Source organism: Trypanosoma equiperdum, assembly GCF_001457755.1.
Source record: "Trypanosoma equiperdum strain OVI genome assembly, contig: ctg_1884, whole genome shotgun sequence".
NCBI classification, from domain to species: Eukaryota; Euglenozoa; class Kinetoplastea; order Trypanosomatida; family Trypanosomatidae; genus Trypanosoma; species Trypanosoma equiperdum.
The window spans coordinates 1-23495 of record NW_027123931.1 but is presented as its reverse complement, the minus strand read 5'-3'; the positions used below and the strand labels follow the sequence as shown (position 1 = coordinate 23495).

At 44.4% G+C, this 23495-nt stretch overlaps 8 protein-coding genes and 1 pseudogene across 9 annotated transcripts; 1 reads left to right on the top strand and 8 right to left on the bottom strand.

Moving 5' to 3' along the window:
- Nucleotides 1–2623: 2623 nt before the first annotated feature.
- TEOVI_000769700 (adenosine transporter 1) lies at nt 2624–4012 on the top strand (the record flags this gene model as incomplete). The annotated part of the gene is made up of 1 exon (XM_067223492.1): nt 2624–4012. One exon carries the CDS (start codon nt 2624–2626, stop codon nt 4010–4012), a length of 1389 nt encoding a protein of 462 aa, XP_067079593.1.
- Nucleotides 4013–8035: 4023 nt separating this feature from the next.
- On the bottom strand, nt 8036–8734 carry TEOVI_000769600 (uncharacterized protein; the record flags this gene model as incomplete). The annotated part of the gene is made up of 1 exon (XM_067223491.1): nt 8036–8734. The coding sequence occupies one exon, from the start codon at nt 8732–8734 to the stop codon at nt 8036–8038; it is 699 nt and encodes a 232-aa protein (XP_067079592.1).
- A 2914-nt stretch (nt 8735–11648) lies between these two features.
- On the bottom strand, nt 11649–12209 carry TEOVI_000769500 (N-acetyltransferase complex ARD1 subunit, putative; the record flags this gene model as incomplete). Its single annotated transcript, XM_067223490.1, has 1 exon — nt 11649–12209. One exon carries the CDS (start codon nt 12207–12209, stop codon nt 11649–11651), a length of 561 nt encoding a protein of 186 aa, XP_067079591.1.
- Nucleotides 12210–12569: 360 nt separating this feature from the next.
- On the bottom strand, nt 12570–14996 carry TEOVI_000769400 (ATP-dependent DEAD/H RNA helicase, putative; the record flags this gene model as incomplete). Its single annotated transcript, XM_067223489.1, has 1 exon — nt 12570–14996. One exon carries the CDS (start codon nt 14994–14996, stop codon nt 12570–12572), a length of 2427 nt encoding a protein of 808 aa, XP_067079590.1.
- A 444-nt stretch (nt 14997–15440) lies between these two features.
- On the bottom strand, nt 15441–15665 carry TEOVI_000769300 (uncharacterized protein; the record flags this gene model as incomplete). Its single annotated transcript, XM_067223488.1, has 1 exon — nt 15441–15665. The coding sequence occupies one exon, from the start codon at nt 15663–15665 to the stop codon at nt 15441–15443; it is 225 nt and encodes a 74-aa protein (XP_067079589.1).
- Nucleotides 15666–16041: 376 nt separating this feature from the next.
- Nucleotides 16042–16932, bottom strand: TEOVI_000769200:pseudogene (annotated as a pseudogene). Its single transcript has one exon. A coding segment is annotated over exon 1 (891 nt).
- A 794-nt stretch (nt 16933–17726) lies between these two features.
- On the bottom strand, nt 17727–18863 carry TEOVI_000769100 (uncharacterized protein; the record flags this gene model as incomplete). Its single annotated transcript, XM_067223487.1, has 1 exon — nt 17727–18863. One exon carries the CDS (start codon nt 18861–18863, stop codon nt 17727–17729), a length of 1137 nt encoding a protein of 378 aa, XP_067079588.1.
- Nucleotides 18864–19189: 326 nt separating this feature from the next.
- On the bottom strand, nt 19190–20638 carry TEOVI_000769000 (uncharacterized protein; the record flags this gene model as incomplete). The annotated part of the gene is made up of 1 exon (XM_067223486.1): nt 19190–20638. The coding sequence occupies one exon, from the start codon at nt 20636–20638 to the stop codon at nt 19190–19192; it is 1449 nt and encodes a 482-aa protein (XP_067079587.1).
- A 563-nt stretch (nt 20639–21201) lies between these two features.
- On the bottom strand, nt 21202–22956 carry TEOVI_000768900 (cytochrome P450, putative; the record flags this gene model as incomplete). The annotated part of the gene is made up of 1 exon (XM_067223485.1): nt 21202–22956. The coding sequence occupies one exon, from the start codon at nt 22954–22956 to the stop codon at nt 21202–21204; it is 1755 nt and encodes a 584-aa protein (XP_067079586.1).
- Between the last annotated feature and the right edge of the window lie 539 nt (nt 22957–23495).

Below are 23495 nucleotides of genomic sequence, written 5' to 3'. Positions count from 1 at the left end.
CATAGGGAGATGCTAGGTACTTAATCGAGGAGTGCTAACAAACCCAAACAAAAAGTAGAAGATATCGTTGAAGCAGGCAGATGCTGAACAGGCAACGAAGAACAAAGGGGCTACCGGCTTGCGGAAATAACAGAAAGCAAAGTGTGGGGTAAGGTGTGGAAAAACAACGGGGAAACTGACTTTTTTGGTGTTAGTTGTGGTGATATTTTCCTACACCTAAGGAGGGTGGTCGAGCCAAAGAAAAGGTGGCAAACGCGCAGAGGAACCGCGTAGCTGCATTGACCTGTGTGAAAAGAAAAAAAATACTTTACCAGCATCCGAGGGTTCGTATATTTTGCGTACAAACGAGGGTTGAATTGTGATTGTCACGGGAGTCCGCGGGAACTATAAGAAGAAAGTAGAATTAGTAATGCATTCAGCGGACTGCGCTTTAGTGCCCTAGAACATGCTTGCACTCAAAACTTTCATTCCCATCACCGTATCTATCGTCGTTTTCATTGTCCCCCCCCCCATATTCCCGTTATTCCAAGCTCCTCTCTGCGGATTTGCTTGCGATTTAACGCCTTGCTCCCGTCGCGTGGCCTTACAAGTGAAACATCGATGAGAACACGCAACTTCCCCTACGATAAAAGTTGAAAATGCAAGACATCACACAACCTGCCGACACTTGTGTATTCCATGGCTTCGAAGGGGAGAAACACGTTTCCCAACCAACGTGAAGAATATTTTTTCGAAACGACAGAGAAGCAAACAAAGCAGATTGTTTCCCCACTGAATGTGATATTCCCCGGAGTTTTCTTTGTGCAGGTTGTGGGTCGTGAGGGCCCACTTTGTTCGATTCAGGGCATCTTTTTCCTTCCCCGGCGCTGGAGATCGCGTGAAACAAAGGGCGCGGTCACTACCACCAAATCCGCTATTTAATCATCCCATTTATTAGGAGCATGTACGTACGATGAAAAGAAAAGAAAGTAAATTAGCACGTGCATTTATACATGTGCGTGCCTCTCCCCCATATTCCCTACTGCGTTCCACGTGTTGCGTAATTGCCTTTTTTTGACCGTGTTTTATCCCCTCGCGTAGCCTCGTCGATTGTTACATTTTACCCGAAGGCGAGAGGTGAACCGCATCCCCGGGAACGTGTTTTGTAGGTTCGTCTGATGGTTTAGGTGTAAAATATATCGCCTCCGGCCGCTCTCGTTGTGCGCTGCGTCTAATCGGGCGTTTTTCGAATTGGAAGGGCGTTAGCGCTCTTTTGGTGTTTTTCACTGATGTGCAAAAAAAAAAGTGGGTGCTTTAGGAGGTTTGGTTTTTGTCGTTTGTCACCGCGCTTCGTCCGGTTGAGACGCTGGTTTGAATGATTTTACAACCTGAGGGGCCCTCGGTACCTCTTCTTCCGAACCCTAACCACTTATTTTCCGCTGTTTTACCACGTATCGCACATCAGATTTTTGAATCCCTGATAAATGTGGACGTGAAACGTGGGACCCGAGGGCGCCTTGGAGGACGTGAGCGTGTTGATGAGACGAGCACAGCAACGACTGGTCGCGCATGAGGCAATGGAAATTACACGCACTTTTCCATCGCTCGTATTCCGAGTTAAGGGGCAGGTTGGGTGGGTGCTGCAGCGGCTCGTAGCCATCCTCTGTTTAGATATTAAAAAAGGGACACGAGAGTCGAGGCAACTGCAAATGGGCGCGGAAACCCGGCGACAAATTGTGCTTCGATGTCGCCCTACACAAGCCAAATTATCTCACCTTGTGTGATTTCATCAGAGCGCGTCCACCGCAGAGTCCCAACCAATGATGTGTGCAGCTAAACCACACGCGCCAGAGTACAGAGCAGAATGGGTTGCAATACAATACAATGGTCGCGACACCGCAGCGCATGGCGATGGACAACGGCAGACGCACTTCATTCGCAAACGAAGAAACTGGTCCGAAACTTGCTGCGGCCGATGCGTGTCAGCATCCAATATTACGGGACTTTATCAAGTTATCGATTGCTCGGAAAGGAAACGAGACCTCGTGGCGTCAAGAACGACGTGCTGCGGTGTAATTTTGTGCTGTTTGTCCTGCTAATAAACTCAATGGCTCCATTCCGGGGACGCTTCATTTCAAAACCTTTTTCAGTCAATGTCAGAAAAAATGTGAAAACCCCGAACGCGATTTATTTTATTGTCCACTGAACCAAACACACAAATGCCCCATCAAGAGAGTTGGTGTTTTCAGAGAGATTAACCTCAGTTTCGGGAAGAATATTGAACGAAAAGTCTTTTGCCTACGAAGTTGTTCAAAGATTTAACTCTTTTTTTCTCTTTCACCCTATCGCGTGCGTGGGGAATTGAATTAATCCCCCATACTTCGGAAGCTAAAAATGGGGAAGATGGGTACCACTGGTTCACCCTCGCTTTTCTTTTGATTCCCGACCCTACACGCTGAAGGTCGGTGTTCTTTTTGGTAACGTACAAGGACGGCAGTTCACTCACGTGCGCAATCTTTGTTTTCGTCACAGAACTTTCCAGTCCCGTTTTAACTTCAAAATTTCCGTCTTTTTTCTTTACACTTTACTGTAAGTGCGGTATCAGGGGACTAACCATCGGTTTAAGGCAGTCATAAAAGTGAGAATGATGCTCGGGTTCGAATCGGTTTCTGAGTTTACAGTCTACATCACCTTTATATTCTTCGGAATGTCGGCGGTGGTGGTGACAACTTCCATATTTTCGATTCCATTCTTCTTTATCGAGTACTACAAGTACGCACAGGGGGATCCCAATGCAGAGGCGGAGGATCAAAGGTTTTGGAATAACGTCTTCACATACTACAATGCCACGACGTTCCTTGTGGAGTTCCTTCTGACTTTATTCATGCTGACAAATCTTGGAAGGCGGATCCCTCTGGCTGTTCGACTCGGTGCCGGTCTCATCCTCTCAATTTTGGCAGTTTTCGTCGTGATAATGGTCACCATAATAAAAACAACAGAAACCGGCGCCAAGGTAACGATTATGCTCGTCGGTGTGATCAATGGTGTTGCGGCAACACTTTGTGACACCGGAAACGGTGCCCTTATTAGCCCGTTCCCTACAAAATTTTTCAGCGCCGTTGTGTGGGGTGTCGCAGTTTGTGGTGTCATCACATCGTTCTTCTCTATCGTAATAAAAGCATCTATGGAGAGCAACTACGAAAGCATGTTGACACAGTCCCGAATTTTCTTTGGCTTGGTTGTCCTTCTTGAAGTGGTTTCCTGCATCCTCTTGGTGCTTCTGAGGAAGAACCCATACGCCATGAAGTATGCAGCAGAGTTTCGGTACGCCGCAAGGGAAAGGACCAATGCTTGTGAAAACAAAGAAAGTGACACATCAAATGGTCCAGCAGAACAAGATGAAGACCCCGTGGCGATTGATAATAACACCACGAAAGGGAACGTGATGACGGTCACCGTGGACCCCGACACGATGAAGGACACGGACCAAGTGGAAGACATTACAAACTCGCAGCAAATGCTGAAGGCGAAGGTATCTGTGGTGCTGAAGCGCGTCTGGCCCATGCTGGCGGCGGGTTTCCTCGCCTTCTCCACCACATTTCTCGTCTACCCTGGTGTATTCTTCGCCGTCAAAACCGATGTGCCAAACGGTTGGTATATGACTATTACTGCGGCGATGTTTCATTTCGGCGACTTCCTATCGCGCCTCCTCCTTCAGTTCAAGCGGCTGCAGCCTTCACCACGTTATGTTGTGGTTGGGACATTTGCACGTGTCTTTCTTATAATTCCTCTTGTTTTCTGTGTGCGCGGTATCATTGGTGGCACTCTTCTCCCTTACATTCTTTCATTTCTTTGGGGCCTCACGTACGGATATTTTGGCGGGATGGCGCTAATACACACGCCACGCACCGGTTCACTGACAGCAGCTGGTGAACGCTCTCTTGCTGCCAATTGTGCCGTCATTGCGATTCTGTGCGGTCTTTTCTCCGGCTCCATGCTTGCGCTTGCCGTCAAGGAGGGACTTCCTCAATAGCACCGCCCTTCATGGGAACCTCATTGGGCTTTTGGAGCCGTATTCGTAAAGGAGAAAAATTGCAAGCAAGTACACAAGTGGTGCTTGCTAGCGAATATAAACTTGTGGTAACCGAATAAAAAAAGAAAGAGTGTGTTTGGCACGACCGAACATACGTGAAAGCAAAAAAAAAAGCCGTGAGGTGACGTGGTCAAAGGCGAAGTGAGGCAAGGGGAAGCGCAACTAAAAGAAAGGTTGGGACTTGTAGTCCGGGTTTCAAGAAAAGTCGGGCCACAAGGGACGTGCGCGCGACCTCCAAAAAGTTATTCTTTGGCTAATTTCCCCCTTTGTTTGTTATTTTTTAAAGTTTATTTATTGTTATTATTATTACTATTATTATTATTTTTTCCGGTCCCTTCACAGACACATGCCCACCGTTCTTCACGATATGGATATCACCCGTGTAAACGGAGAGGTGTTTCTGTTTATTTTCATAAGATTTTATTACCCAAGCCCCCCTCCACTAACAAATTATTTTCTCATATTTTATGGCGGTGCTTTCACTCCACAATACCTGACGCCTTCCACTGGTTATACATCCCACAAGAACGTGTGGAAAGAAATGCCATTCAGTGTGGAGAATAGCCGAACATATTGGTAGGTTATATCTTTTTTTTTTACTCAACTTCATTCTTACGAAAATTTTTTTACTCTGTGTCCTGAAAACGGGAAAGTGGGGTGAGGAAAGAATATGGGATGGCACTTAAATATACTGCTCCATTCTCCTAACTTTCGTTCGTGCTCCACACTCACAAAAACCAAACCGTGGAACCTTTCAAGGAGTTTTTGTGGTCCATATCGAGCCTTCAAACCATGCAAACCCATTTTTTTTTACCTTTTCAATGTTCATTAATGTATGAAAAGTAAACCTAGAGTTTGAATAAGCAGCGAAGGAATAGCACCCGTCGCACTGGCTACGCATCTTTTGGTTCAAGTTATGGAACTTACGGCATGAATTAGAAGGGGCCCAACCCGAAGTGTTGATCATCAACTGATACTCAATACACGCAAAGTTTTGTTTTTCTAATGATGAGGGTTCACATGCCGCATGTTGGCGGTGCAGTCGACTGCTTGAGATGTCAATGGAACAAACCTCGTTTCGACGCCCAATGGACGGGGGAACTATGCAGTCCGGAATTCGAAATCGTCGACTTCATGGTGAAGCTGCATCCGTTTTACTCCCACGTCGTCGCAGTCATTGGTGATGCGCGGGGGCATTTAATCTTCACCCACAAACCCCGAAAGCTTAGAGCCAAAAACGGAAGGATTGAAATTGACGTATCTTGCCAGGTTGGTGGAATCAATGAGCATACTACTTCCTTACTGCAGTTAGCGTAAATAATGTTTTTATTATCATGAAGGGAGGAAAGAACATACACGTGAACCTCGTACCGTACACGAAAAGGCGTTGCTGACGAAATAACGGCACAATCGAATCGGCACCAGCACCACAGCGGGAAATAAAGCGGGGAATGCAGATGGGATCGGGTATCAGAAGCAAGATGTGACGCACACTTTAGCTGAGTGTGGTCGCGAAAGCAAATCACATGTAATTGCAATTGCGGAACTCACCGCAAGCAATACGGAAAACTTAAGCCCGAGACGCACCGATGGAACTTCGTGAGCTCACCTCTTTGAGAAGGTTGAGCTCATCACGAAAGCAAGGGCAGGCGACCCATGACAGCTGGTTGTCTTCAGGCAGTTGGAAAAGTTTAAAACCGGAAGCGCCGAGTGAACTGTTTAATACGGCTCCGCAGGAGGAACTGACTTTACTTTTTTAAAAAATCTTACACAAACGATACCAGCACCGACAACAATGTTGCCAGGGAAACACGTTCCAACGAGTTCCCACGGGAGTTAGGGCCTCTCGAGTGGAAGAAAGGGTCCACGTGCGCTGAATCAAGAAAACTCCTTCCTTTATTGAGGTTATTGAGTCTAAAAACCCAAATCTCTCGAAGTCAGCCTTATGTGGGAGATATGTGCGTGCACCGGGGTGGCAGAACTGAACCTTCCCCCGCTGCGCAGGCGTACTAAACAATATCGATTCAATTGGAATGCTTCTGCGCCTTCGAATTTTGGCTTTGTCATCAATATGCCGCGCCAACGCCTCGAAGGACGCGGCGTAGCCTGATATTAGTAGTTGCTCTCAATCAACTAACATTAGCCACCTTGAGAGTATGGAGGAATTAAACTAGACATTTCAAGCCTCAATGAGGCCACGAATTTTAGTCGCCAGACATGACGAACACGCAAATTTCAGATACGTTACTTTGAGATCAGCAGCGGGTGTTTAAATTGGAGGCGAGGAGGTTCAATGGGTGTTATAAGAAATCACAGGCATTACGGTGTTGGGTAAAGTCATGACAATTCGGAGGGAGGCATCACGACACCTTTTTTGTTTTGCCGCAAAGAGTGGTTTTGGATGACATTTTCAACCATCAAAGTTCTGATGGATCAACACCTCAGGAACGCGAAACTTTGCACGTAGGGACTCCACCGTATTGAAATGGCTGCACGGAGGGTGTCATATGTTATTTTACCCTCTTTAGCTTCTCCTCTGTTGGAGGGACTTAAAGAAGGAAAAAAGGGAGTTTTCGCAGCGAGCGCGTGTTGAAACACTCACTTGACGCGACCACAAGGGATAATTTAAATTGGTTTCAATTCACATTTTTTCCGGAGTATTTCCGAGAAATGGGGAGAAGCCAAACTCGCCACCAGCCCTCACTCGTTCGGGGAGAGGCATTTGGCCGCTTTCTTAACGGTCACTTGCCGCCACTCCGCCATTGCGCACAAAAATCCACCAGGCAGTGGCGTCGGGTTAAGTTATAATGCAGTGCGTGATGAAGACCGATAGTCCGCCATGCTTTAACGGGAGGCGTTACTTCTTTTTTTTTTTTTTAGTTTTATTTGTTCGGCTACAACTCACTCATTCGGTTGCAAGTGAATCTCAACAATCCAATATCGCTCAATTCGTCACAGCACTCATTTCCATGAACTATACGGAGCGCTGCCTCCCACAGCAATGGGCGGAGAATAAAATCCAAATGTTTTTCCCATCGTCCGTTGCATAATGTCCTACGGGCGAATAAACTCCTTACCGTTTATGCTCAAAATCAATTAATGATGGTGCTGAATAAGTTCCGCCCAATTCCGTTCATTTCCAAAGACGCCATTTACAAGTGCCCACCGCACGCAGCCGAATTTTACCGGCAGCTAAACTTCACCTCTTTGTTAAAATACGAAAAACTTTAAACAGTAGTAATGGAATAATGCCTCCAACCTCTACAAACGACAGCCGATGCTAACGCCTTTTCTACTTGTTTTATGCGTGAGAATTTATGGAGAGAGCAAATAACCGAAGTTGTGAAATAGCGTAAATGGCAGTCATAACGCAACATCACGGGAATATGAAACGAAATAGCGAGTCACAGCTATCACTTTCTTTATTAAAGCAAAAGGAAAAAAAATCAAACCAGGAGCAAATGCAAGTTGAAAATAAACCTGGTGGTGGAGTGGTATAACTGCCCTCTCCCACTTTTGAGATTGAGAAACAACAAAGCAGCAACAACATATAGTCATTCCCAACTTCTCTAGTAAACTTGCGTACCGCTGTACGTTTCGCAAATATTAAAATCTATTCACTACTGACTCAGGTCGAATGTTGAATATCATCGTAAAACGCCATTCGGGGCAAATGGCGTGTTTAAAGCTCGTTCAAAATATCCTACCGAACATTCACCCCCATGGTTCATATAATTCACCGCCCCGTAACGATTTGAAAACGGTTATACCATTATTAGGAAATAACATACTGTAGGAATTAGAAGCCCGTTGAAAGTGCAGGTGCCACGGATACTGCGGGGATATATTCGCACACATAATCAAGGGTGGACTAATTCACATAAGTGAAAAAGGCATAATATTAACGTTGTCGAAAAGCATATATTGATTGCGGATGGAGGGACCAAATGACGCCTCATGCACCTACAGGGAGAATAACAATACTGAATATATTGTGTTGTAAATTGATCGTAGTGGCTGTTCAGAAATACTCTCCTGTTGCTCAGCGGGCCGGGATGGACCCTCAGATTCAGTTGAAGTGTTCACTTCCTTATTGGAACCTGCAACTTGTTTTGCGGGTGCGGAATTACCATCACTTTGCGAAACCTTTTGGTTGGGTTTATTTTCTGTCGAATCATCACGTTTTCCCGCTGGACTGTCAATTCGTTTTTTCTCTCCTGGTGGTGATGGGGTCGAGTCGGGACTGTCAACAATGTTGTCTCGAGTCTCTGGACCTGATGGAACCCTCGGCTCCGGATTCGGGTCCCCATTTTCTTTCACTTCTGAACCCTCCGGATTTGCGACATTTAGTCCGAAATAAGCGCCAAGGAGGGCCCGGTTGCAAGTGGCATACCACGGACAGAGTAAGCCGCCGACGCAGACGGTGCAGTTTCCCGGTCGAGAAACGTGTAGCTTTTCCTTAGGCAACTGCGTGCACCGCTGTTGTGCATACTGAGCTAGTTTCTGCTTTCCCTCGGAAGTCAAAAGTGCAGCGCCATCACGAAGGTCTGGGCAATCCACCAACTCCGCCGTCACAAATCGTTGTTGGTAAGCACAAGCGTGCACCAAACAAAATGTCAAGACAAACAAAACTAGCACGCACCGAACCACAAAAATTGACATCGCTTTATGATGTATTACCTTATAAGAAAAAAGGCAAATACTGAAAAAGATTATTTTCAGTGCAAAGCAACTCAATTTTTATCCAAAGATGCCTCCTCAACAACTCCCTCTATATTAAAGAGACACGCCCACACCTGTGTCATTCCAGCAATTCCACAGAATATGAGAGTTCCAAACGGTATTTGTTTAAGTTGAAATCCCATCCATTTGCACCCGCTTGACAACTCCAATCTTACGGTATTTACAATGAGAATCCTTTGGGAAAATGGAGAGGCGCAATAGTGTTACGTCCTTCAGCGCTGTTGAACACAGTTGGAGCTCTAACCACAAAAACATAACATTCAAATAAAATCAACAGCCCTCTAATGCTTGAAGAATATGTATGTAGAAAAAATAACTTAAAAATCTAAACAAATTAATACCTCAGTAATTGTTTTCCTTTTAATTTTTATTCATGAAAGAAATTAAATGTGCTTCTCCTGAGGGTCGCAAAACGCCGCCTTGCCACTCGAGTGCATATCCGATGAAATTAACCTCTTCAGAAACGGGAAGTTACTCATATTTACACTGAGCTCTGCGTATGAATGCGCCCACACATGCATCGGGATGCCTCGACATGAACTCAAGTGATGAACCCTAAAAATTATTTATCAGCAAAGTCGTCGCAGTTTCATAATTGAGATGCCAACGTGAGCAGGACGAAGTGGTCCCACTCAAAACGAGACTTTAGTTGAAATAAATAATAGTGAAGAATTTCGTCCTGCGATAATTATCCCCAGGCGGAAATCCTCACATAAAACTTCACCACCAGAAGAAAACAAAAAAAATTTTAAACATATTTCACTCTTCTTCCTTCACGAACATCTTTTCGCATCCGAGCCGTTGAGATGTTTCATTTTAGTTGCATTCACATCCGACGCATTCATTTCTACCATTTCTATTTGCACTTGGGCTGCTTAAAAGAAAAAAAGAATTTTAATGCAAATTTTCCCAACCTTGTCCATAATAATAATCATAATAATTACATTGGTTTTCCACCGACCAAATTGTCAACCTCCAATAGCGCTAGTTTTATTTCAAAGGCAAAACAACGCACTGAATTAAATCATGTGCTGAAAATATATAACTTTGTGGTGACATTTTTTAAAAATTGTTTTTATTGCATTCCTCCACATTTCCACCTGAAAGGGCACAACTTCGCTTTCTGGATTCAGTTCTGCTCAGTGCTTGGGAGTTCCGCAAACATGAAACAATTGCTCCCTCCATTCAGTAACGCAAGCATAACGGGGAGGTTCAGTGATAAAATCCTTGAGCCCATGCATCAAACAGGAAAGAATTTACAACATAAAAGATGATTCGCACGAAATTACAAACGTTTAACTGTCAAGGTGCAGTGACATTAACTGATGTCGACTCAACGTAAGCTTTCAACAATGCCCCTCTTTTTCCTCTTTTTTTTTTGTTAATTCAGGGAAATCATAACATAAAATTGGCCGCTGCGAGTCACTTTGCAACGGAAAAACATTACTATTAAATAAATTTCTCAACATAACTCACAGATGCCGCTACCAAAAGCGATGGGAATTGTGCTGAAACGTCACATCTTGTGGTATAAATTCGTGAGATATTTCCTCCTGACGTATAAAAACGGATATTTGTGCATTCAACAAACTCGTAATGGTTCCTCATGAATAGTTTTCGAAAAGGTTCAAATAATCGCCAACGTGAGCACAACGCCTGCAGTGATGAGAGTATTTATAAACGTCCCATGCAAAATTTAAGTTAACTGTGTTGAACTGTAATAAAGTTAAATTCAACCGAATGAGTTGAGGTTATTGTGTGGAGGTATTCACCACTCGTAACATCATGAGGAATTCGCCACACCTCCAACGTAATCATTTAAACTCCGCATGTAATTTGATGGAGAGTTATGTATGCAATTTAAAGTTCCTTCAACTGCCTTTTTCTTTTCCCCCCTTTCTCCTTTGAAATTGACTGCTTCGTATATATTTTATTAACCCTCTCGCCCCATGAGGAACTCGGGCACTTCCGATAACAACAAATCAAACACCATTGGCGTAACGCTCAGGTGGTTTCAATGCGAAAAGTTTCTCAACCGGGGAGTATTCGGTATTGTAAACTCCGTTTCTTTCGTCCTTAACGTTAATTAATGGAGTTATAATTCACAGGTCAAAACAAACGACATAACCAACGCCATTAACACCATTTGTCTTTTTATTCCTTTCTTTCTTACTTAGCCTGCAAGGGAGAATTCAAGTGAGTAAAGGCATGATGATATCAATAGCCCAGAAACCAAAACAAATAAATGTGTGTTATTTATGTACCTGAGGTTTCAGTTTGTTTTTAGTTTATAAAAAGAGAGAGAGAGAGGGAAAAAATATTAAAATGGCACAACTCACACCAAATATGGTGCGTAGGAACATAAAGAAAAACATCTTCTAAAAAGGGCTGCTTAGATAACTTAACTGTTGAAGGTTAATATCACCAATCACAGTGTTCATTTTCCCGCTGATAAACATGAAGTGAAAAAACAACAATCCAACTGAATATCAGCTTAATTTTAGTCAGCGTACCTCAAGCGGATGCACACGTAACATTCCCCTCGGAACCCCAATGTTACAAACGCTACTTTTTGTTTTTACCCCCCAAGTTAACGCAACTTCCTATGAGAAAAAAATAAAAAATCGCGCAACTCATCTTAACAATCATCATCTTTTCACCGAATTTACTGCAAGCGAACAACTGGATAAAACCCCGTTGACACCAATTCATTGGCCCAACACACACCCAAACCCAAACAAACATCAACTAACACATCATAACTGCGTGAATGAACCTGAATCAAAAAAAAAACGAAGAGGAAACTTCACATGGCCAATATTTAATTTCTTTTTTAATTCCACTCCAATTCATCAGGACGCACCGGTGTGGAAAGGGGAATGACACTACTTTTCGTCCTTTCCTTATCTCTGGGCATTGCCTTTCGCATGTCAAGTGCATCTTCATTTTCCTTAAAAGGACCTTTTGAGCCACTGCCGTGATAATAATCCAATACGCGTCTATACACCACATATCCAAGTCCTCGATACATATCTTGTGCAACTTTATTACTTTGTCTTACAAAAAGATCTACAAAATACGCATTGTGAATATATTCAGTGGTTGCCTCAAGTTCTTTCATGAGTGTTACACCCAACCCAAGTCGTCGGAAGGTTGGCGCTACCGTAACTGCTGATACGTGTCCATGGAAATCTTCAGCTTCACCTTCAGCTTTTCCGAGTGTATAAGCCATCGTAACACCTGTAGTCGGATGAATGCAAATGCGTTGATACTCGGGCCAATGCGTTACATATTCTCCATAAAAAGAGGAATTATATGTTTCAGTTAACTGGTCCATGTTGACAAAGTTAAAAGACATAATGTCCACTAAGTTGAAATCCCTAAAAGTGGTCATGGCGATACGGACTGTTTCTCTCTTCCTACCAGTTGTTGTTGTTGTTGGTAGTTGTTTTGCGTGACAATTGTAAAAAAAGAAAAGAAAGCGAAGAGACGTCACAAACAACAAAAAAAAGTGTGTGCGTGTGTGTGTGTGTATGGAGGGTTATTGTGCGACAATAATCATGCTACCGATAGCATTTACTCATGTTCAAGCGATTAGGTGGGGAAGTTACGGAACCGTGGAAAAACAAATGTGCCCAACCAGTATGCACATCGGTTTACCGCCAACGGCGCCTTTTCTTTATATTCGACTCGTCACTTCCATTTAAACGGTTACAGAAAGAAGATGTTTCTCCTCATCATCATTTCCCATGATTTAGGCATCGAATTCAGTAAATTGCTGGTGTTTATATGTTGGACCCTCCAGTTTCTTTTTGTTTTCATACCAATCCCTCGTAACTTTGCGTTGCTTCTGAACCACTGTGCTCCTATAGCGGTCATCATGTGGCACCTCCGTGCGTAGCACTTTTCGAGGCCGCTCACTGCCATCATCCAACACAACTGATGTTGTTTCTCTTGCCACTTTTCTATCTTCCTTAATGAGTCCTTGCAACTGTGAGCGAACTTCGCTGGGTCTTTTGTCAATACCAAAGTTTTGAGCGACATGACCCAAATGAAGGGCATCGGAATTGAAGAAAAGACGCTTAAGTTCCCTGGAATGACCGGCGTATGCTCTTATGTATGACTGATAGGCGAATAATGCAAGTCTGGTGATGTCATCAGTTCTGCCGGTGCTTTCATCATTCACATTTTCTTCGTTTGAATGCCGCTTCATAACTAGTCGGCATATGGCGCGCTCCAAAGTTGCAGTGCTCTGAGCCCACATGTGATTGGCTTTGGGATCCAATTTAGTTAAATAAAAGAGGAATGACTCATATTTCCTTTCCTCTATGATTCCCGATTCGGCATTGGCACCTTTCGCCATGGAACCTAATTTAGTTTCCTTTGCCAAAAAGTTACTCAAATAAGATGCATACCCCTCCTCGTGTGGCATGAGAAATAACATGGAATCCCCCGTGTTACCAATACGTGCTGTGCGGCCAATGCGATGAATGTAACACGGCGCATCAGTAGGAGGATCATAATGCACAATCCAATCAACATTAGGCATGTCAAGCCCCCGCGCGGCAACGTCTGTGCAAAAGAGAATTCCCTTTTTGGAAGGTTGAACGCTGCTGTCCATATGTTTGAAGGCATGGAAAACAGAGGCTCGATCAACTTGTGACATATTACCGTGCAGTTTAAATATGTTAACGTCAAGAACAGCATTTTTTTCGGATAATTCATTTACTTCAGTCGGATCCTCATCATCCGAGTCATCATCAAAAGTGACAACGTCCTCATCTCGACCCTCGTGAATGTGCCTATTGGCTTCCCCAATACGCTTTTTTAAGCTGTAGCGATTTGAGTTTTTTTGAGGTGCGCCAGCGCTTCTGCCACTGTTTGTCTTGCCACGAAAAGGTGACTTCAATCTGGACAACAAATAATAATGAAATTCAGCACTGTCTGCAGTTGAAACAAAAACGATAAGTCTTTGAGCTCCAGCGTCCAACTGCGACCGAAGAAAGCTTATGAGTGTTGCCAGGCGGTGCTTTGTTGGTACCAATACATAGTGTTGCCGCAACGATGAAGGAATAGAAAAAGTGTCCTCCGTCTCACCAACGCGAACAATATTATCCCGTAGCGCAAAATGAGAGAGTCGTTCAACAGCCGCCGTTATGGTGGCCGAAACGAGAACTCGTTTAAACGAGGATTGCGCGTCCCCGCCGCCTGTTTGGTGTGCGTCCCGTTTCTTCGCTACTAACAAATCCATAACCTCACGAATAGTCTTTTCGAACCCCATATCGAGTAACCGATCAGCCTCATCCAACACAATAGTTTGCAACTCCTCTACTCGAAAGGATGATGTGGCCTTGAGATGATCCAAAAGCCTTCCAGGCGTCGTTGCCAAAATTGTTATTCCTTTTCGTAGTCTCGCCTTTTCCTTGTGCCTATTCTCACCTCCATGAATCCCGCCTACCGTAAGGAAGAGGGCACAACGCGTAAGAATAGTGAGTACATCCGACACCTGTACTACCAACTCTCGAACTGGACACAAAACAATAATGACAGAACCGACGTCACGCTTCAGTGGCCGGGTGTCGCAATCGCAGAGCAATTGATGAAGCAGAGGAAGCGCATACGCTAAAGTTTTACCGCTTCCCGTCTCGCTTCTGACGAGAACATCACGTGTTTTATCAACCATGGGCATCCAACTAAGTTTTTGTATGCGCGTCAACGAGTTAATGCACAAAACTTCTGTTAAGGGCCGAATCAACTTCTTGTGCACAAGTTCTGCTATGGGAGGAAGTGATTCGGCTTCATGGCTTACACTATCTGCTTGAAACGCCACGGACTCCGCCTCAACTTCTTTCGGCACCGGCACTACTTTTGAGGCTGTTCGTTTTACGGGAACGTCACTTGATTTTTTCACACGTCCCACCGTTCCACCGTCGGGTTTCTGCTGCTGAACTTCCGAAGAACGTTGAGTCTTTTTGTCTTTTATAGATTCGCTAGAATTTGCACATTGCGTTGCCGCTTGGTTTTTCCTTTTGGCAGCACCCTTCACAACCACTTCGTCACTAATATCAGTTAACTGAGATGAACCGGTAGCAGAGAGTAAATGCCGAAGTGCGTCTTGTTCGTCATTTTCCGTAAGGCCGTGAACACAGAGATGAGCCCTCTCGGAACCCGCTAGTGACATAAATATTTTCTTTTCCGCTTTAACAGTTTCCTTTTCCTTAACTTTTCCCCGACAAACCCCTTTGGTTCCCTCTGTTTTTAGGATGGTGAAGAGAGGAGGAGGAGGAGGAGGAGGGGTTTACAAATAAAAAAAAAAAAAGAAGGCCAGTAGATGGTGAAATGTAATAAATTGTACGATAATGGGCAATCGCATGTTCGGAAACACTGACGGGTTTCAACAACAACAACAACAATAGCACCAACAGCAGTAACAAAGATTATGTATAGATGTGCGGAATAAGCATTTGAGCTTACAAAAATGACAAAACACAAAACCCGTTCTTTACTTTTGTCATCGTCTCATCTTTCCTTTTTTTTTTTTTGTAATTGCACTTGTTTCCCCCTCGCCCAATTCCCATCATCGCCGCTACCACTATTTTCTGCCTCACCGTAACATGTGGTTCCCCTACGCATCCTTTTTTCCCCGCTCACTCTGGGCTTTACTGCGTCGGATTTGTTGGCAAAGAAGCTCTAACTTCACCGCTTCAGTTAAAAGTTTGCGTCCTTCTTCTCGCTGTCGCATGTTATAAATTTTTATACCGACTAAAAATACACCCAAAATGACAAATGCAACCCAACTCTGATCGAGAAGGAATGAGAACCAGTCGTTCTCTGCGGGTGAAATCGACATTTGCACGTCCTATAGAGCCAACTTGTGCAGTTGCTTGTAATTAAATGGGCAAAAGTTGTTGCACCACTTACTATGCCGGTTGTGTCTCCTTCACAAACTCGAACACGCAGGAAAGCGGCAACGCGTGAAGAGAAACAGTAAAGAAAAAAAAATTGGGAACGAATAAGTGCTACCTGAAAATTACAAATACAAAACGTAGAGAGTATCCAAGGCGATTACACGTGAAGTTAAGATGATGGGACAAACAAAGGTTTTAGAGACAACCATTTGACACACCTACGGAGAGCTTAAGCCAACGATCCTGGCGGTTTAGTTGTTGTGTAATTCGGTACGTGTGGGCTGATGTGGGAGAAGAGCATGGAGAGATGACTCTCCTTCACCTCGCTGCACTTGACTCTCTGCGGTAAGATTTGAAGGCTTGGACGATACGGAACACGAACATGGCAACACCAAAAAAGATACTCATGCTGTACTGTTCATAAAACCCCTTCTCCGGTGGTTTCCTCCGTGTTAATCCAATAATAATACTTCCTTCATACGCCCTCTGATCTGTTGCACCTTGTGGATTATTTCCTGCACCTACACCGCGACTGACACGATGTCCCCTCCTCCTCCTTCCTGCATTACGCCGGTTGGTTGAGCCTTGTGAACCCTCATCCTCAGTGACGTCTTTCTTATGTACACACGAAGCCGTTAAACTGTTAGCAACGAACTCAAGTTCGACGTACTGAAGCGTTTGCTTCGCCCTCCAGCTGTCACTTTTCAGGCCTCGTGCATCGCTTCCAATTGCACGAACAAATACGCTTGGTTGAATTGTACCGCACTCACTTGCTGCATTTCCGGGTTTCGAGAAGTGCCCCACATATTCCACCAGCTGCGTCATTCGCATTTCTCCTTCAAAACCTGGACGGTATTCTGTTGGAAGCGCATTGAGCCGCTCACCACAAATGATGTAATGTTTCACCGCCTCCTCATCCGCTCCGGCAGCAAATGCCCTGAGACCACTCGCATCATGTTCAACAGTTCCTTCGAGGGCTCCTGTGAAGTTAACATTTACGGATTGCATATAAGCGGTACCGTCAGTGAAGGTCACCGTTTCACCAATAATAAATGGGCGACATGGAGTTTGTACCACAATACCCCATTCCCCACTCATACGCGAGGTAATTTGATGAGGAAGTTGCACATTCACTGCTCTGCCACCAGTGGTAAAGAAGGCGTAAAAGAGCAGTGGGACTAAGAGAAACCCCCTCATCATCGTTAGCATCTCATTCACAAGACGAAAGGGAAGAAAAATATTGGTGATAACGAAGCTGCTTGCGTGCTCACATAATGATGTTAGTTCGCCACAAACAAAGGGAAGAGGAAAAGTAAAAATAAAAATAAATGTGACTGATGTATATCAAACGGATGAATTGAAATAACATGTCGATGAAACGCAAGCAAGCAAAGAAGAAAGTGTGTGGAGAAGTGTAATGAAAAGGCTAAGTGACGCCTCATATCCTCACAGTACTGTGGCATACACACACACACATAATCATTCCACATCACACATAACTTGTGTGGCACTGAATGAAAAGAAGAAAAAACAAAGCCATGTCGACTGTTACAAGTCGTCATCGTAGTTGGGTCGTAGGAAGTCGTTCCAGGCCATACTAAACAGATCAACACCATGATTCGATTTGACAACAATATAAACTGCTGTAAACGCGGCAAATAACAGAGCGATGTTTAACACGCCGGAGACCATCGTACCGACGGGGTTCACCATTTCGGGCCGCTGGTGGTTCATCATCTCCCCTTTTCTTTTTTCGTAAGGGGTGCGACTATTCATGTGACAGTGAAATCAAGAAAAAAAAGGGGGGGAAAAGAAGTTGTTGGTGCTGGAAAAATGAGTCCTGTCACAGAAGATCACATGTGTATCTGGTTAGGTTATCCTAGACAGAATTTCAACAAGAAAATAATAATAACAATAATAAACACAGTATGGAATGTAACGCTGGCTGTTTTACGTGTAATAACGAAGGGATGTAAGGAAGAGAAATAGTACAAGGGTTAAGTTTACTCGTCAGGTTTGTGGTTGTACAAACCCTTCTCCATCATCTCAACAGATACGCCAAAAAACACTTCTTCATCCATTTTGGCGTTTCTGGCGGGACCGCTGTCGCGCGGAGCCGAACCCTCCATTGGTTCCTTGACAAAAGCGGCATTCGTGAAACTGGGCATTAACGCAGCGAAGTAAGAGCGCTTGACGTTATTGCGGAAGTTCCGCCTCCCGGTACCCTTCTCTGCACCACCTGCACGTCTGGAGGGTCGAAGTCGGTGCTCCACAGCAGCCGGATACTCTGCAACTTTCCTGCAACCTAAACAATATATATATTCCCCATCCACACAACGCCTCGATACCTGAAAGCCCCAGGTTAGACATTTCATGAGTCTCAGGAAACTTCCTTTTTCTCGGGACACCATGCAGAGAGGAAACCTTAACAACAAGGCACCTGACGGTTTAAGAAGATACGAACTTAGCGTCATCGCATCTCTGACATCCTGCAGTACGCTTACGGTAGAAACCGAGTTTTGTGGAAACATCCCCATTTCATGAGGCCCACTGAAGTCAAGTGCCACAACGTCTGCCGCGCAGCTGTGAAATAACTCCCGCAAAAAAACGACAGGAGTACACACGATAGCACTTTTGTCAGATAAACCGCCTTCCAACAGATGCGGCTCAACGGATGAGGGAAAACGATCCGACATGGACTGGTGTGCGGTGTGCCGCCTGACATGCGCAGCCGCCTCATTTACTGTAAGAGGAAGTTCGCAAGCTTTCGAAAAATTATTACCAACTGGCTCTTGGACCCCAATGTTGCAGCAGGAGCCAGAGAATAAATAAAAAAGGGGATCAGCCGAAACATTGAAATCCGCTTCATCGAACAGCGACTGGAGAAAACGCTCCTTGCGACTGTACTCATCCTCTAATCGAAGGGGATGCAGAACATTTCCCACATGTTCATGTTGCACCAGCGGTCGCTTCAGCTCCCGACAGCGTGACAAGTGTTCCACTATCAACGATTGCACTGTGCCATGCCACTGGCCACCAATGTAAAAAAGACGAGCATCATTTATGAGCCACTGATGCTTTCTTTGCAATGTATTCAATACTTTTCTCACTCCACCGACGCTTACCACCGCTTCATTCATCAGGTGAAACAGCGTAAAAACATGTACCAAACGAAAAAAACAAACAAACAAACACAGCTGAAACGGTTATGTTTGATAATCCTTTATACACAAATGGGATAGAGACACATACAAAGAGAAGTAAAAGGAGAGGAGCGGAGTACTGGGAAATGTCAGCGGAGATGAAAACAAAGCAAATGATCCGATTTTACAGAAAAAAAAAATGAAAAATATCCACCAGTGGGAAGGAGTGCGTGTCACAAAATTAACTACTCCAGCGCAAGACATTACTTCAAATCAACAGAGACTGTGATGTGCAACGAAAATTATACAGCAGGGAAACATCGTTAGGTGATGGGAACACCACAACTACGGGTGGTCGGAGTTGTAGGCGCCTGCGTGAAGCAGCTTCCAAGGAGCCGATCCTTTTTGAAAAGATAATCCTGCTCCAAAAGACTACAGACCCTTATAAAATTTTCCATTTCTTTTTGCATCAGCATCATGCGCAATTCATTGGCTGCAGTGCATTGGTTGCCGAGTTGGGAAATGAAAAGTGTCTGGCGCCTTGATCGTAGCAATTCATTCGCCAGTTCATGCAACGGCACCTGCGCGATCAAGTTGCAAACGCAGTCTTGAGTTTGGGACTCTCTGGAGGCGATTGACGAATTAAGTGAACTTTCAGGAGTTGAACGACCACCACTACGATACACAACGGGGGGCAAATAAGGATCAGACGCATTGCTGCTGCCAGAAGTTTTGGTGCCTTTTTGAACCTCCCCAAATATTTTGGTTGGCTGCTCAGCAACAGCCACTGCAGCGGAATCGCTCTCATTCCCAGACGGACCGACTTCCGTGGAAGTTATTTGGGAAGTTAAACTTGAATCGGCACAGCAATTTGATTGCAGGAGAATGTTTTTTAGTGCCGCCCGCTCATTTCTGAGTTGCCTTGCGGCGTCAGCCAACGCCTCACGCTTCGCGTCGACACAAACCTCAACTTCTTCTGTAAGTTGTTTAACGCGTATTTCATGAAGTTGAGCTCTCGACACCACCGCGTCCGATACCGTGTTGTAGGCGTCCAAGTTTGTCTCAGAATCATATGCAGCTATGCAAATCTTCGATACAGTCCCGCCAATGTTGCGCAAGACGTCAGCAATTTCTATCCGTTCGTTGTCATCAAAAATAGCACCATCATCATCTAACAAGGCGCGGCATAGTTTATCGTAATTTTTTGCCATTTCTCTCGCAAACATTTTCATGCTAACGGGAAAAGTAACGCGAGAAGGTGGTGAACTAATTCCATCACTAACTAGAGTTTTGTCTTCGGAAAGTGTACCGGCCTCACTGCCACTACGCCGTTGTTGGGGACCCCTTTCATCAACTTCAACTCCCTCAGTTTCCCTCAATGCAGAATTTGTTAAATACTGTAAGAAGGAAGACCCAGGAAGGCGAGGCATGGGAGAACTTTTACATGCCTTTTGTTGTCCAATACACCCTTTTTCACTATCAGAGTTATGTTCTCTATCATATGGTTTAGGGGGTGGCCGACGTGGCCGAGTTACGGACTCTCGAGTATTGGAAAAAGAGGGACTATTATTTTTTATCAAAGGTTCACCCGGTTTCAACCCTTCAGGATTCCGCGGAAAAAGAGATGGCCACGACATACCCCATGAATTATCACCAGATACTCCTTGTGTTGAACCATTAACCGCTTCAGCGCATTTGCGCGCTCGCGACTCGGGTTTCACTACATTACATGTATCGCTCTTCTCCCTAAAAGGACAGGGCGTTGATAGCATAATCCTCCTACCTACTTTTGAGTAGTGAAAAAAAATAATAATAATAATAATAATAATAAGGAAAGGTAGTGCAACAGAGCACGCAATTAAATCATGATTTTATTTGTGTTTATCTCCCCCTCCGCAATCAACGGTAAAAAAAGGGCCCAGCACCACCGTACGTACCGTCAAGTAGCAGAGTTAGTAACTTCAATGAAAATTGCTGCATCGCTGCTGCTCCCACAAACAACGTAATGCCAAGAAACAAATAAAGGAGGCAACCCTTCGAGTGGTCTTCGTGAGGCATCAAAATGTGAAGCTTCATGCAACCAAACCAAAATTATAGACACGCATATGTACATGTACATGTATATATTATATTATATATATATATATATATACTTATTTGCTTATGTGCAAAAGCAGCACCTAATAATGATACAGCGTACTCGCACTTCTCCACCCCCCCCTCCTCCTCCTCGAAAGAACTTTGAAAATTGCTTACCGGCAGCACGTTTCAATTGCGGTATCGCCACCACTCGGACGCAACGGTTGGGTCATACAAAAGGGTTTCAATGGAAATGTTAATAACGAGGTCGCGGATGGCCCACCACCTTTAGACCATTACCAGGTACAATCGGTATAAGAAACTTATGCGGCCGTCCCACTTCCTGCTGAAGTTCCTTGTTGATTTCGGTATCACTTTGAGAGACGGCGCCATGCAACTGCAGATCCCAGTTGAGAAATAAATAAGCCAGGGCAACTTGGGTTTCCATCATGGAAAGATGCTGCCCGAGGCAGTTACGGGGACCGTTGATGAAAGGAATAAACGCATACGGGTCGATGCGTTTCTCGTACTTTTCACCAGTTGGTGGTGAATTTGTGTCATTCGGTATGGCGACATCGAGAAATCGTTCTGGATTGAATGATCCAGGATCTTCCCAGATATCAGGCCGCTGATGAACGCCCTCAATTCCCACGGCTACCGAACAGCCGGCAGGAATAACAACATCCTTATCGAGACCTGTTTCAGAAGCAGGCCACTTATCGTTATTGACAGCCACCCGCATTACCAACGGAACAACGCTATGTTTACGCAATGTTTCACGCAGAACAGCAGGCGTCCAGCGCAGTGAGCTCCGTACAGCAGATGCGGATGGAATGCCCCACACACCTTCTGGTGTTTCCATAGTTCTGTCGCAATGCGCCGGATCAAAAAGTGCCTTCGCCTCCTCCACCACCTTGTCCCGTATTTCTGGATGGCATATAACTTCGTAAGTGGCCCATGTGAGCAACGCTGCAGATGTCTCATGACCAGCAAGAAGTAACGTCTTCACATCGTCTCGAAGCTGGAGGAGCATATTATTATCGAGAGCATCAACTTGCGACAAACAAAGGGACATGACATCTTTCTGAGAACCTTCATTTCGTTGCCTCCAGCGCTCCTGAATGATGTCGCAGATGACTGCATTAAGTCGCTTCAAACACCTGCGCCGCTCTCGAAAGCCATCGGAAAAGAACATGAAGGCGCGCCACGGCTCCCAAACTCGGCGGTTACACTCGTGTACAATTGGCAAATAGAGGGTTGGAAAAATGCGATCCGTTTCCTCAGCGCTCAGGGACAACACCGTCTCTCCAATCACCTGTAACGTCAGGTGCCGAAATTCTTCGTTAAGGTCTAAAAACGGAACCCCACTGCCGACAGTTCGCAATTTCTCCATTATTCTTCCAACAGCCCTCATAGTCATTTCAGGCATATCCTCAAGAATATCAATTCGCAGTGAATGTGAAAGCATGAGTCGTCCCTTTCTCCATTTATGCCCCTCAGCTGTAACTAGACCATTCCCAAGGAGACACATGAAGTGTTTGTATGACGATGCGATATCTTTCGTATAATTCCGCTGGTTGCTGAGCAGCACACGCTTGATGAGAGCTGGTTCATTAATGTACACCACGCGCTGACTAAAAACAGTAAATGCCACGATTCGATTAGTTCCTGCTTTGGTTACTGCCACCGTATTTTCTCTCTTTGCCTTCCATGGCCTAAGACTCCATGAGGCCATTTTAGAAGACGGAGAACCTTCCAAAAGTTCTAAAGCGTGACCCAACACCGGAAGCCCGCCAGGAGCGCGTGGAATATTCGCCAAGTAACGGTCCATACGAATAGCCGGCACCACAACGTTGGACAACCACAACATTATAATGAACATCAACATTGATATGAAACCCACCCAAATAAGGTCACTCGTTGAATAGTATAAAAAAATATCGTTAAGAAACATAAATGACCCCGAAACGAACCCTCCATTAAGACTTGAGGTATTCGTTATTACAGCCATCGACTGCAATTGCTTCACTATATATAAATAAATAAATATTTATATTAATATTTATATTTAAAATATTTTACTGCTCCACCGATGCTGAAGGCACAGACAGACAGACAGACACACACACACCAACTGATATAAGACGAGAAAAAACAAACAAAAAACAAACTAACAAACTAACAAATATAATTTTTAACGGTAAATGTAACTTACAGACTAAACTACCAGTCACTTGGCGATGTAACGTCCTACCTTGATAACTCTCTCTCTCTCTCGAAAAAAAAAGGCTCGTCAAACGGTAGAGGGGAAGACAAAAAAAAAAAGATAAACGCTAAAATAATAATGATAATGATTGAACTTGCTTGATTTTTTTAAAAAAAAAATGCAGAAAGAAAGAAAAGGTAAGTATAAAAATACAAATAAATGCACAGACAAAAAAAATAATAAACAAACAAATGTATATTTAGTTAAGCAAAGAAGGTGCAGATACTGGATAAATTTTGCAACTCCTGTAGAATACAATCTCCACTCCACTCATCACCACAAGG